At 34.4% G+C, this 14,635-nt stretch overlaps 1 protein-coding gene across 1 annotated transcript in view; it reads left to right on the top strand.

Annotated features, from left to right (window-relative positions):
* Positions 1–13,875, top strand: part of SLCO4C1 (solute carrier organic anion transporter family member 4C1) — a 64,354-nt gene extending 50,479 nt beyond the window's left edge. The window contains exons 10-13 of the mRNA XM_025388424.1: positions 485–675; positions 7,139–7,203; positions 8,543–8,680; positions 10,889–13,875. Coding sequence (XP_025244209.1) covers positions 485–675; positions 7,139–7,203; positions 8,543–8,680; positions 10,889–11,049 — 555 coding nt within the window. The 3' untranslated portion in view covers positions 11,050–13,875. The remainder of the gene's footprint in view (positions 1–484; positions 676–7,138; positions 7,204–8,542; positions 8,681–10,888) is intronic.
* The last annotated feature ends 760 nt before the right edge of the window (positions 13,876–14,635 follow it).

The raw sequence follows: 14,635 nt of genomic DNA, 5'->3' as shown, positions 1-14,635 counted from the left end.
AAAAAAAAGTTTCTGGCCTTTCGAACAATGAAAGCACTGCTTCTCTTTGATATCTCTGGCTGTGCTCTGATTTCGTTAAGGCCTTAATGTCTAAAAAAGATTTACAGTAAGGATAAAGGGTATGGAATGATGGAGTTGAGATGTAAAATGCCTTTAAGAAATAATTACTGTTGTAAGAAGCCTAGAATATGCAAGATCACATAACTTATATTCCCATTAAATTGTTCTGTAAGTCAGTAATTACTATAGCAGGGTACAAGCTGAAGTAATGGCTACAAAAGTCAAATACAAGTAATTCCACATCATAAATATGGTTTGTTTCCACTTGTTTAATTTCTTAAGGGTTAAATATTCTCTCAGCATAATTTGTTGTATATGGATTAAGACACTATGAGAGTGTTTGCCATGTCTAGAGAATACCTAATTTACAATAATTTATTTTCTAAATAATCACTTTCATTGTTTTTGTGTCTAATATTTTTAGGTATATTACAACTGTTCCTGTATTGAAAGGAAAACAGAAATAACATCCACTGCAGAAACTTTGGGTTTTGAAGCTAAAGCTGGAAAATGTGAAACTCATTGTGCGAACCTGCCCATATTCCTTTGCATTTTCTTTATTATAATTATTTTTACCTTTATGGCCAGTACTCCTATAACTGTGTCTATCCTAAGGTATGTAGTATGTTGAGAAAGTTTCATTCCCAAGGCAACATGTTGATGGAAAGCAAATGGACTTGGGGTTCATTTGGGGTTCATATTGACCATTGATTCAATACCAATCAACCCTTACACGATCATTAGTTCTGTGGCATTGGATAAGCGCCTCCATAGAACCCCAGATGTAGAAGATTTAAGTGATATGCACGTGAAAGTGTCTTCACATTGCCTGCCTGGCTTGTGCTTGGTGTTTTCTCTGCTTCTTTCATGAAACTTCAGCTGTGAGCTGGAGAAATGTTCAATTTTGAGTATCACAGAAATAAAATGCATTCCAATATGCCAGAATCAGAATGGCAGGCATTCTACCTTATGCATTAGGCACTGTGTCATTAAATCTTCCTTAAGCAGTGCTAATCAATAAGAAACTGGCTGTTACCTGTGTTGTTCACCTGTTTTATGTTTCCAGTTGCTCTTCTTCCTTCTATCCCACTGTACAAACACATTTCATACCTGTACATTTCATACCTGTCCTTCCATAGAGTCATCAGTCTTTGTATATCTTTCCTAATGAATTCTAACTTTTTTCTTTTTGTGTTCCTTAATATTTACTCATTGCCTTTTTTTTTTTACTGTTTGATTTTTATTTTAAGCTCATGGACACGTGTGCAGTTTTGTTCTTTTTGCTTAGGATAGCTTTGGCTTTTCTGCACTGAAGCCATTGGGTCCTGGGCTTTTCTTTACTGGCAGACATTTCATTACAGCTTCAATCTTGCTACTTGTTATTGGTCTGTTCAGGCTTTGGATTTTTCTTGATTCCGTCTTGATAGGTTGTATGTATCTTGGAATTTGTCCATTTCTTCTATATTTTCCAGTTATTGGCATGTTGTTGCTGATAGTGGCCACTCATGATCCTTTGAATTTCCACAGCATCACTTGTAATGTGTCCTTTTTTATTTCTGATTTTATTACTTTGCATCTTCTCCTTTTATTCTTAGTCAGGCTAAGAGTTTGTCAATTTTGTTTACTTTTTCATTGATCTTTTGTATTGTTTTCTTCATTTCAATTTCATTTATTTCTCCTCAGATCATTATTTCCTTTCTTCTACTAATTTTAGGTTTGGTTTCCTCTTGTTTTTCTACTTCTTTAAGATGTATCATTAGATTGTTTGAAATTTTTCCTCTTTTTTGATGTATAGCTATAAACTTCCCTATTAGTACTTCTTTTGCTATATCCCATAGATTTTGGCATGTTGTTTTCATTATCATTTGTTTCAATAAATTGTTCTATTTTCTTCTTAATTTCTTTATTGACCCACTGGTCATTCAGGAGTATATTGTTTAATTTCTATGTGTTTGCATAGTTTCCAAAATTCCTCTTGTTATTAATTTCTTGTTTTATTCCATTGTGGTCAGGGAAGATGACTGATATTATTTCAGTTTGTTTGAATGTTTTAAGACTTGTTTTGTAACCTAACATATGGTCAATCTTTGAGAATGATCCATGTGCTGACAAAAAGAGTATGTATTCTGCAGCTATTGGATGCAATGTTTTATAAATCTCTATTAGATCCATTTCATCTATAGTACAGATTAAGTCTGATGTTTCTTTCTTGATATTCTATCTGGAAGATCTGTCCAGTGCAAAACATGGGGTGTTGAAGTCTCCAGCTATTATCGTATCAGGGTCTGTCTCTCTCTTTAGCTCTACTAATACTTGCTTTTTATATCTGGGTGCTCCAGTGTTGGCTACATATATATTTAAAATTGTTATATCCTCTTGCTGAATTCACCCCTTTATCATTATATAGTGACCTTCTTTGTCTCTTCTTATAGCTTTTGTTTTGAAATCTATTTTTTTCTAGGTATAGTGACTCCTATTCTCTTTCAATTTCCATTGGCATGGAATATGTTTTTCCATTTCTTTATTTTCAGTCTGTGTGTATCTTTATAGGTGAAGTGTCTTGCTTGTTGGCAACAGGTCAATGGGTCTTGTTTTATCATCCATTCAGCCAGGCTGTGTTTTTTCACTGGAGAGTGTAGTCCTTTTAGTTTCAGTGTTATTGATAAAACAAACAAGTAAAAAGAAAACTATAAAAACTCTACACCTTAACTTTGTCCCCTGGCTTTTTATCCTTTTGTTGTTTCTATGTATATCTTATTGTACTATGTCTTCAAAAGTTGTTGTAATTATTATTTTTTATTGGTTCATCATTTAGCCTTTCTACTTAGGATAAGGGTGGTTTACACACCACAGTTACAGTGTTATAATAGTCTGTGTTTTTCTTTGTACTTATCATTACCAGTGAGTTTTGTACCTTCAGGTGATTACTTCCTGCTCATTAATGTTCATTTTCTGATGGAAGTACACCCTTTAGCATTGCTTATAGGACAGGCCTGGCATTGATGAAATCCCTTGACTTTTGTCTGGGAAAGTTTTTACTTCTCCTTCATGTTTGAAGGATATTTTAACCAGATATACTATTCTAAGGTAAGAGTTTGGTTCCTTCGGCACTTTAAATATGTCTTGCCACTCTCTTCTGGCCAGTAAGGTTTCCACTGAAAAGTCTGCTGCCAGATGTATTGAGGCTCCACTGTATGTTATTTGTTTCTTTTCTCTTGCTGCTTTTATGATCCTTTCTTTATCCTTGATGTTTGAGAGTTTGATTATTAAGTGCCTTGAGGTAGTCTTCTTTGGTTTAAATCTGCTTAGTGTTCTACAACCTTCTCGTACTTGGATATCGACATCTTTCTCTAGATTTGGAAAGTTCTCTGTTATTATCCTTTCGAATAGACTTTCTTACCCATCTTTTTCTCTACCTCTTCTTTATGACCAATAACTCTTAGATTTTCCCTTTCGAGGCTATTTTCTAGATGCTGTAGGCATGCTTCATTGTTTTTTATTCTTTTTTCTTTTATCTTCTATGACTATATATTTTCAAAAAGCTTGTTTTCAGTCTCACTAATTCTTTATTCTGTTTTATCGGTTCTGCTACTAAAGAACTCTGATGCATTATTCAATATGCCAATTGCATTTTTCAGCTCCAGAATTTCCACTTGATTCTTTTTTTTTGTTTGAGATGGAGTCTTGCTCTGTTGCCCAGGCTGGAGAGCAGTGGCCATGATCTTGGTTCACTGCAACCTCTGCCTCCCAAATTCAAGTGATTCTCCTTCCTCAGCCTCCCGAGTAGCTGGGATGACAGGCGTACACCACCATGCCCAACTAATGTTTGTATTTTTAGTAGAGACAGGGTTTCACCATGTTGGCCAGGCTGGGTCTCAAACTCCTGACCTCAAGTGATACATCTGCCTCAGCCTCTCAAAGTGCTGGGATTGCAGGTGTGAACTACCATGCCCGGCCAATATCATTTCGTCTTTTTGTAAAATATATCTGACAGAATTCTGAATTCCTCCTCTGTGTTTTTTGAATTTATTTGAGTTTCCTCAGCACAGCTATTTTAAATTCTCTGTGTGAAAGGTCATATATTTCTGTTTTTCAGATTAGTCTCTGATGGCATGAGCTCATTTGGTGAGTTCATGTTTTCCTAGATGGTGTTGATTCTAGTAGATGTTCTTCAGCATCTGGGTATTTAAGAGTTAAGTATTTACTGTAGTCTTCATTGTCTGGGTTTATTTGTAGCCCTCCTTCTTGGGATGGCTTTCCATATATTTGAAAGGACTTGGGTGTTGTGATTTTACTTGGATCTGCTTTAAGGGGCACCCTAAGGTCAGTAATGCTGTGGTTTTTGCAGAGTCTCTCTCTCTGTGTTCTGAGCCACCTAAAGCTGAAAGTGGAGTGATGCAAACACCTCTGTGGCCACCACCACTATGATTGCACTGGGTCAAACCTGAAACCAGCACAGTGTTGGCTCTTTCCCAAGACCTTCTGTAACCACGCCCTGGTTACTGGCTCTGCTTGCTTAAGGGCCTGGGGCTCTACAATCAGCAAGTGGGAGAGCCAGCCACGCCTGTGTCCTTCCCTTCAGGGTGGGGAGGTCCTACAGGCACTGGTGGGTCTAGAAGTGCCACCCAGAAGTCAGGGACTAGAGTCAAAAACCTTAGAAGTGTACCTGGTCTATTGTATTACGGCTAAGCTAGCATGAAAACCACACAATGTAGTCCTTTCCACTCTTCTTTCCCCTTTGCAAAGGCAGACAAGCATCACCCCGTAGGCACCTCCAACCCAGGTCACGAGGAGCACTGCCAGACTACCACCAATGTTCCCTTATGGCCCACTGCCTCTTTAAGTCAGCTTGTTGTGAATGCTGCCTGGCCTGGGACTCACCCTTCAGGGCAGAGGGCTCCCCACTGGCCCAGGACAGGTCCAGAAATCAAGTTCTGGAGTCAAAGAGTCAAGTTCTGGAATTGGGAACCCCAATAACCTGTTTGGTGCTCTACCCACCTGTGGCAGTGATGGTACCTAAAGTGTAAGACTTTTCCCTCTGCTTTTCTGAAGCAGAACAAGTTTTTCACTGTAGCCATCAAGCTGGTAATGTGCTGAGTCATATCGGAAGCCAGCAAGTCTCAAGAGTTCTCGCCCAAGGCCCTCAATGTAGTACCTGGGTATTGGTGCTGGCTGTTCAGGCCCAAGGGCTCTTCACTTAAAAGGAGATGAATGCCGTCAGAACTGGTGTCTTTCCTTCAAGGCAGTGAGCTCCATTCTGGCCCGAAGTGTGTCTAGAAATGTTGTCTGGGATCTAAGGCCTCAAATGGGAGGGCCTCACAACTCTGACTGGTGCTCTGTCCTTCTGTAGCTGAGTTGGCATCCTAGATGCAAGACAAAATCCTCCCCACTCTTCCCTCTCTTCTCCTCAAAGTGGCAGGAAAGGGTTTCTTTTGGAACCTGCAGCTGTGCAGCCTGGGATTAGTGGAGGAGTAACACCAGGACTCCATTGTCTGTCCCAGCTGGTGTCTCAGTATGTCACGTGTGCCTCCAGTCCACTGTCTATGAACCTAATTCAGCACTAAGACTTGCCCAAGAGTTGCAGTCCCTATGGTCTAGACTGCCTTTCAAGTTAACTTGGAGACACAGTACTGTAGCCCTTGGTGGTGAGTTGTTTTGTAAGCACTCAAGTTTGGACTGCTGCCTAGGAGATTACCCTCTGGCTAGGGCTGGTTTAAATGCTCCCTCTGTGGGCAGGTGTCAGGTGAGTTGGTCCTTTCCTTTCTGCTCTAACAGGACAGCACTGATTTTATTGCCTCACAATTGCTATATTCTCCCTCCCCACCCCTGAGAGTCTCTCTCTACTACACTACCACTGCCTGAGTTGGGGAGGGGTGGTGTCTGAGATTCAGGACTGTTTTGTTCAATATCTTCAGTGCCTCTTTCAGAAATATAAAGGTCAAACCACGTTTTATAAGTGCTCACCTGACTTTTGATTCTTGTTAAAGTGTTTTTCTTTTTTCTTTCTGTGTAGATAATTATTAACTTGGAGCTTTTCAATCCCTCATCTTGTGCCACCCTCTGGCTGTTTTAGCTATTCTGAATTTTTTTGTTGTTGCATATGAATTTTAGGATTGCTTTTTCAATTTCTGTGAAAGATGCTATTGGAATTTTGATGGAAATTACACTGAGTTCTGCAGACCACTTGATGTAGGATAAATATTTTAAAATATTTATTCCACCAATTCATAAACAAGGGATATCTTTCCATTTATTTGTGGCTTCTTCAATTTCTTTCATCAGTGTTTTATAGCTTTCAGTGTACAAGTATTTTACCTCTTTGGTTAACTTTATTCCTAAGTATTTTATTTTTCAATGCTATTGTAAATTTTGTTGTTTACTTGATTTCTTTTGTTCATTGTTGGTGTATAGAAGTGCAACTGATTTTTTTGTATTATGATTTTGTATACTGAAATTTTACTAAATACATCTGCTAGTTGTAGTGCTTTTTTGGCAGGATCTTTAGTGTTTTCTACATACATGACCATGTCATCTTCACAGAGATAATCTTACTTTTACTTTCCAATTTGGATACCTTTTATTTTTCTTGCCTACTTGCTCTGGATAGGACTTGTAGTACAATGCTGAATAGAATTCGTGAGAGTGGGCATCCTTGTCCTGTTCATCTTAGAGGAAAAGCTTTCAGGTATTCATCATTGAGTATGATGTTAGCTGTGGATTTGTTATATCTGGGCTCTGTTATATTGAGGCACACTCCTATACATAATGTATTGATGACTTTCATGGAAAATATGTCTTGTGAATGAATACCCTTTCTCCTTTACATTTATTAAAATTAATAAAGACTAGTGACTCTTTGGTGTTATTTGCAATATTTTAGGTCAGATAACATTTTTCTTCTTTTATAATTCCAGGAAGATTAAACCATTTATAAGCTCTTACAAATACATTGTTTATATTGTGTTTACAACATTAACTTTTAATATAGGAATGCTAACCTCTTATAAATGTGAACTTGCTCAAAGAGTGAATATACTATTCCGCGTTTTTTGGTCTCATATGTATTTAATATTTCCAGGTGTGTTAATCACAGACAACGGTCCCTAGCCTTGGGAATACAATTTATGTTCCTTCGATTATTAGGTATGCCATTTCTCTTTATTCATTGCTAAGTGTCGGCTATTGTGGTTCAATAGTGTTATTGATTTTTTAATTTATGGCCTGTGACAAAAAAAATTATAGTGGAAGACTAGGCTACATCATTCTTGTTGAAGGAAGCCATTTTCCAATGTTTCAGATATAGGATTATTTACATATTGCATACTTTTAACCTACCTGCCTGGTTACCTGTTCTAACTCTATTGCAAATAAAACCTTAAAATGTGTATCATGTCTGTTTCAAATATAAAATATGATCATCAACACGTAATTCGTTTTCTCTCTGCTTTTGTCTCTATTTGTGACACTATTATGTTACATTAGCAATTAAAAATGATGTTAAAATGTTTCAATAGCAACTGTGGTATGGATATTGTGACTAGTTAAGAATTATTGGAAGAAAGAATTTATACCAGAGAATTTTATAAAGTTCCAGATACAGGACAAATTACAAGAAAGGCAGACATAGTAAACATAATATTAAGATTATTTATTAAAACAAAAACAAAAAGTGAGCGCGTTAGAGATCACGTAGTCCAACTTGCTGATTTTTTCAGATGAGTAAATTAAGGTCCTGAAAAGTGCAGGGTTTTGCCCATAGTTACACAACTAGTAATATAAATGAAACTAGGAAAACGATTCCTAACTGTGAGCCTAGTATTCTGACTGTATCATGCTACAGGTCATGAAAGAACTGACTGGATGTAACTGAAATCTTTGCCTAAAAATTACTACCTCAAATAATTGGAAATTCCTTAGCTATATGGAAGTTGAGTACCTCATGGCTTCTTGGAGATGGTGGCGGGTATATAAGATAGTGATATTCCTAGATATGGTATTATAAGACTATATATCTGTATATACATACACTAATACATACAGAGGTCCATGTTAATTTATGTACACATGCACACCCACATAGATATAACATATACTGTAGTTCAACAGATTTATTTGTGCATCATGAATAATTTATTTTGATTTTTAAAAAGTATAATAGCTAATTTCAAAGGCACATTTATTCATTATATTAGAAAAGTGGTGAAATGAAATATTAACTGTTAGCCCAATATAGATTGGATATTTCTATTAAAATAAATACTTTTTTGAATTGATTAGAAATACATAGTAATTACATATAATTATTTTAGAATATTATATCTGTGCTTTATATTCCTTTGATTCATACATGAATTAATTTGCATGTGGACAGATGAATATCTATTTTTATTTCTATAAAATATATGTATGATCATGTATAAAAAGATCTGTAATTCTAAACTGTAATCTTTACCCTTGTGTATTTCACCCATAATTCTTTTAGGAACAATACCTGGACCAATTATATTTGGTTTCACAATAGACAGCACATGTATTCTTTGGGATATAAATGATTGTGGAATTAAAGGAGCTTGCTGGATTTACAATAACATCAAGATGGCCCATATGCTAGTAGCCATAAGTAAGTGGTGACTTCTTGATAATTTTAGAGTAAACTAAGAACTTAAAAAAAAAATCTCATTGTTGGTTACTTAGGTCATAGTTATTTTCAATTGTTCCATCCACATTGTTGAACCATCCAGTAGTCTTCCTGAAGCAGAGAACACTTATCACAGCATGTTATGAGAAGCTTTGAATGGATGGAGCCTGCAACGCTCAGTATTAAATACAAGAAAATAAAGTTCTTGCTGTCATTATATCATACAGTATATACTTTTCTTTTAATAACTTATCTCAAACATTTTTGAAAAGTATACTTGAAAGGTAAAAGAGAATTCTGAGAAACTCCCTGGAATGATTGTCATCTAGGTATCTAGGTGTTGCAAACACGGACAGCTCAGGCAGGGAAGTATCTTTTGTCTCTAAGGCACATTGTGAGGAACGTTTTTATAGCTTAGAAGGTTAGCTGTGATGTTTAATTCTTTTTGCCTTTTGCAGTTTGTAATGTCTTGGTTAAACAATGAATGAAATTTAAGGCAAGATTAAGGAAGTAGAACAATGTATCTAGTTTATACTAGTAAAATAAAAGTTGAAATTTAAAATTTGAAAAATAACCTAAGAAACTAAAATATCTTAGAGAAATCCTGAACGTATGTATACATATGTATCTAATATAATGTGTGATTTTCATTGTGATTATTTTGACACAAGTATCAAGATAGGCTTATGATTACTCTTTACATGCATGTAAATCCAGAGTATACTTTCTGAGTTGATAGAGATAGAGTAATAGAATATTGCCTGAAGAAATATGTATAAATTCATATAGCACTTGGGGAGTAAGTATTGACAAGTATAAGCAAAATGAATCATCCCATTACTTTACTTGTTTTTAAAAACCATTTTTTATTCAATTTTTTAAACTATATATTTTTACCACAATCATGACTACATACGATGTTTTTATGTTTAAAATTTATTTAATTCGTTTTGTTTGTATTTTTTGGTCAAAGATATAAATAGATAACAAATTGTTCATTTTCCTACTCAGTGATGAATGTGGGAATTCCCCCACAAAATACATAAAAATCCTAAAATTTTCAGAATGAAACAAACTAAAAAATATTGTAAGTTGTACCTATGTAACTAATCATTCTATAAATCTAGTAATGTCTAGATGAATGAGCATTCCTGTTTTTAAACAAAATATTAATAATCAACACAAAGAAACCAGCTACTGCAAGAACTATGCTGTGAGACCACATTGAATTTATCAGGCTGGCAATTATTAAATGCTTATACTGTGGTTGGAACTAGTTTAAGTTCATATAACTTCATATTAAAATCAGATTTACTTGAAAATAAATCAAAGTTTGTGAAGTGAATCTTAATGTTTCATATTTTTAGCTGATAAGAAGAGTAGATTGGTTAAGTATTGAGTGTGATATTCTCCCACAGAGGCTTTCTCTTAAGAACTCCAAAACCTTTTTAATTTTTAGAATTATTTTCTATCCTGGACCAGAATGTTCTGTAATTTATTCAGGTTCAAGAATGTTACAAACTACTTTCCCTCATTATTGACTTTTGGTTGCTTGCAATTTTTTATAGATATGATATTGTGTTAACAAATTTATTTATTTATTTTTGAGGCAAGGTTTCTCTCTGTCACCCAGGCTGGAGTGCAGTGGTGTGATCTCAGCTCACTGCAACCTCCACCTCTAGGGGTCAAGTTATCCTCTCACGTCAGCCTCCCAAGTAGCTGGGACTACAGGCTCATACCATCATACCTGGATATATTTTGTACTTTTTTTGGTAGAGACAGGGTTTCCTATGGTGCCCAGCCTGTTCTCAAATTCTTGGACTCAAGACATCCACCTCTCTCAGCTTCCCAAAGTACTGGGATTATGGGCTTGTGTTAACAAATCTAGATTGTGGCCCAATTCCTATTTAGTTCCATACAACACTTATTTTACCAGAATGCACAAGCATAACCAAGAATAAGTTAATTATTGTACTCTATTACTGCTTAGAAAGAAAATAAATACTACTGCCTTGAATTGTATACAAATATTTTTTCTTTCCCCTTAAAGTTTCAAAAATTTTAAACATAGAACTCTAATGGTTATGTAATTATTCTCTTTGAAAATGTTCTATTCATGAAGATTTTTCTCAGTGATAATTTTTATCATAATTAAAAACAAAAACCATGACTAATTTTTTTTTTACTTAGGTGTTACTTGTAAAGTGATCACCATGTTCTTCAATGGATTTGCAATCCTTTTGTATAGACCACCTCCACCAGCCACAGGTGTGTCATTTCATAATGAGAATTCAGTTGTGACTAATGTTTTAGCAGAACAGGATCTCAACAAAGTAGTAAAAGAAGGGTGAAATGAGAAAAGAGAAGACTGTTTTACACCTGGAAAATTTACCTCGATTTTTAAGAACAGACGTTGCCGTGACAACATTATCTATCCAATATGGACAATCATATTTACAAAATTGATGTTTTCATAATCAAATGTATTTTTTTACATATGTAGTTTTTGTTTTATGCAAGAAACAGACCTGTGCCTTCAAAGCCCTCCAAAAGCCTCAAAACACAGCACACACACACACACACACACGAACACACACACACACACTTATTTCCCATTCCCATTGTCTAGATATGAAATCCTCAAGCAATAACAAGAAAAAAGGCCCACAATTATAAAAGTTTACATTTAAAAAACAATGATGTTTCTATCCCCATTACAACTTGTTTAATTTTAAGTTTCATTGCCAATATTTTGAGCTTAGAACATTTATGGTATAAAAATTTAAACTAATCAAAGTTGTGTGATGATTTCCAGGAATTATTATTGAAAGCCTATGAACTTAAAACCAGGTTTGTCACATAATTTGTTTTTAAATTTATGTATACTAGTCTGGCCTTTCTCAAATTATTGAACTATTAGAATATGTTAGTTATCATCCTTGTGTCTTGGTATATAGTGAATACAGAAACATCAGCATTGTATACACATAGTTTCACTTTAACTCAAGAATTCCAAGAGGTAATTAGTTGATATTACAATGTTTAACACATCTATGATTCTGTGATAGTATTATTCAATTACATATATTTCAGAGGAAAGTACCAGTCAGTAAAGAAAAATGCCAAATAAACATGAAACTATTGATCAATACTTATATACCTTTAATTTTTCTTACTTGAAAAGCCAATCACTTAACACATTACTCATAGCGCCTAAAACAGTGCCTTGCATAGTGTAGTCATCTATTATTGTTGTTTAATTAAAACATTAAACCCTACCCTTTAACTCAGCAGTCCCCAACATTTTTTGCATCAGGGACCAATTTTGTGGAAGACAATTTTCCCATGGGGGAAGAGGGTATGGTTTTGAGATGAAACTGCTCCACCTCAGACCATCAGGCATTAGTTAGATTCTCGTAAGGAGAGTGCAACCTAGATCCCTTGCATGTGCAGTTCCCAGTGGGGTTTGCACTCCTATGAGAATCTAATGCTACTACTGATCTGACAGGAGGCGGAGCTCAGGCAGTAATGCTCACTCACTTGCCTCTCAGCTCACCCACCTACTGTGTGGCCTGATTCCTAACAGGCCACACACAGCTCAGAGTTGGGGACCCCTGCTTTAACTGATGCATTGATTTAATAAAGTATTTTACAAGCCTGATAATATTATAACCCTATTTATACAGGTGCTATTTATGCCAACTTTGCTGAGAATATGGAGGGTATAGATGAGTGAACATCAACAAACATAACTTCTACCATGGTTAAGAGTTTTACTTAAGAAAAGTATTGAAGTTCAAATCCAGATATTATTACATTTGAAATTTTTATAAGGGTTATTAATTTAATAAAATTTATTATCAGGTTTCCCGTATAAGCTTTCTCCTAGGTTAGTTTTCCACAAGCATTGTTTTATATACACTGTAATAAGGATAACACAAGCCTAGTGTTAGATCTTGTAGGAAACCAATATTAGAAACATTAGAAATTTGCAGAATTTAAGAAATTTGCAGAATTTAAGAAATTATGTTTTGTGGTAATCCGTGGCCAAGGATGATAGAATGTAGTGCAATTGTAAAGTGAAATTCAAGGAGAAGGAATGAGAAGTTAGTCAAGCAAGCACATTTGAATATTAGAGAAGGAGAGGAGCTGTAGGTCAGGAATCAGAGAGACCTGTTAAAACCAGACAGATATAAACACCAAAGACGGAAGCCAAATAGGTAGCCAAAAATCCAGATATTTGAGAAGCAGGAAATTTATAGCAGCCAAAGAAACAGGGCAAGATGGGCAGGTGAACACACATGATACCTCAGCTGACAATCTCCCGCCCACCAAGCTAGACACAGTGTAAATGCTGCTTCCTGTTGGAGCCCAGAAAAAAGGAAAGTTTAGGCTTTCTGTGTCCCATGTGTGGAAGCAGGAAATTGGATTGAAGACTTTCATAGTTGTAAAATAAAGGCAAATCCTGAGGAACTCACTGATAGAGATGTGAAATGACAGTAAGGAAGAAAACAGAATAACTATACAAATATGTTAGTCTAGGGCCACTTAATTTAGAGGAAGAAAAAAAATCACCTCATCCATAGAAATAGTTTGATAAACAGGTGACTAAATAATTGGCATTTATAAAGATTCTTAGTTATCAAGGGCTGCATCGTATTTTATATATTCAGTTTTATAAGGTGATACTTTTTAAATAAGCTTTTTATGAAAATGGTTAAACTGAACATAATTTTGGTTCTTAAAAGGAGTCCAGAGCTTTTATATATAACGTACATATTTTAAAAGAATACCTCCTTTACAACAGGGTTTTATAGACACTACCATAATTTATGATCATGTTTTTTACTTTAGGGTTCACCTAGATCATATGAGTTGTTATGATACTTCTAGAACAAAATTATTCAAAATGTGTTTTTTGTAATTTATGATTTTTAAGTAAGATTGACTTATAAATTGACATTGTAATTTTGTACATAATTGGATATATATGTTAAAATTTAACATTTAGATTTATTTAATTGTAGAAAATATATGTGGAAAGAACTGTATGCATTTGACTTTGCTATGTAAATTGGAGGAAAACAAAGTTTTAGATCCATTTTCTTTCAAAATTGTCTTTATTGTAAAGTATGCAAAATATATATTCATACCATTTATTAAATCAGAGTGTTTATTACAAAATTGTCATGTTTGAGCTTATTAAATGACACAGGTTTGAAAATTGGCTTATCTCTGTGAATATAAGCATATTTTATGGATGGGAAAGGGAAATTAGTATTACTTTTGAACTTGGTGAATGTATTAATAATTTGATCCAGAGATTTCTTGTATCTCAACAGATGTTTTTAATTCAATACAAACCACATTTATTATGAAATATATATTAGGAAAATTCTCTTACGCAAGTTTCTATATATGACAGATTAATATATAAGATTTATATGAGTAGGATACATTTTACAGATGGTTTATTTTTAAAATATCTGATAAAAAAGTGTGGGATGTATTTATCTCAATTTATTATAATAGTAAAATATTTTAAGGAAATACTATTAGATATTAATTTGAAATATAATGTTCTTTTCTCCCTAGGCTCCTTCAGCTTTTTTTTCAGTAAAGTCCAATAAACACTAACTTTTACAGCACATATGAGTAATCAAAAATAGGTGAAAGACAATCCACTTTGAAAAACTCAGTAGGTAAATTGTACTATAACATTTTAGTGCTTCAGCTAAAATTAATTTAGCTTTTAAAATTATCAAGAATTGATCATTTTTTCTTTTCAAATTTAGTGTGTCTGACTTTCCATTTAAAAATTTATTTTGTGACTTTGTAAAATAGTACACATAAAATTCCTCTATAAGCTTTCCCTAGTGTTAATATTTTAAAAATCCATAGAACAATTACCTAAAACTAGAAACAATTACAAATAAA

The sequence above is a fragment of the Theropithecus gelada genome, chromosome 6 (genome assembly GCF_003255815.1).
Source record: "Theropithecus gelada isolate Dixy chromosome 6, Tgel_1.0, whole genome shotgun sequence".
Taxonomy (NCBI): Eukaryota; Metazoa; Chordata; class Mammalia; order Primates; family Cercopithecidae; genus Theropithecus; species Theropithecus gelada.
This window is presented reverse-complemented; position numbering and strand designations above follow the sequence as displayed.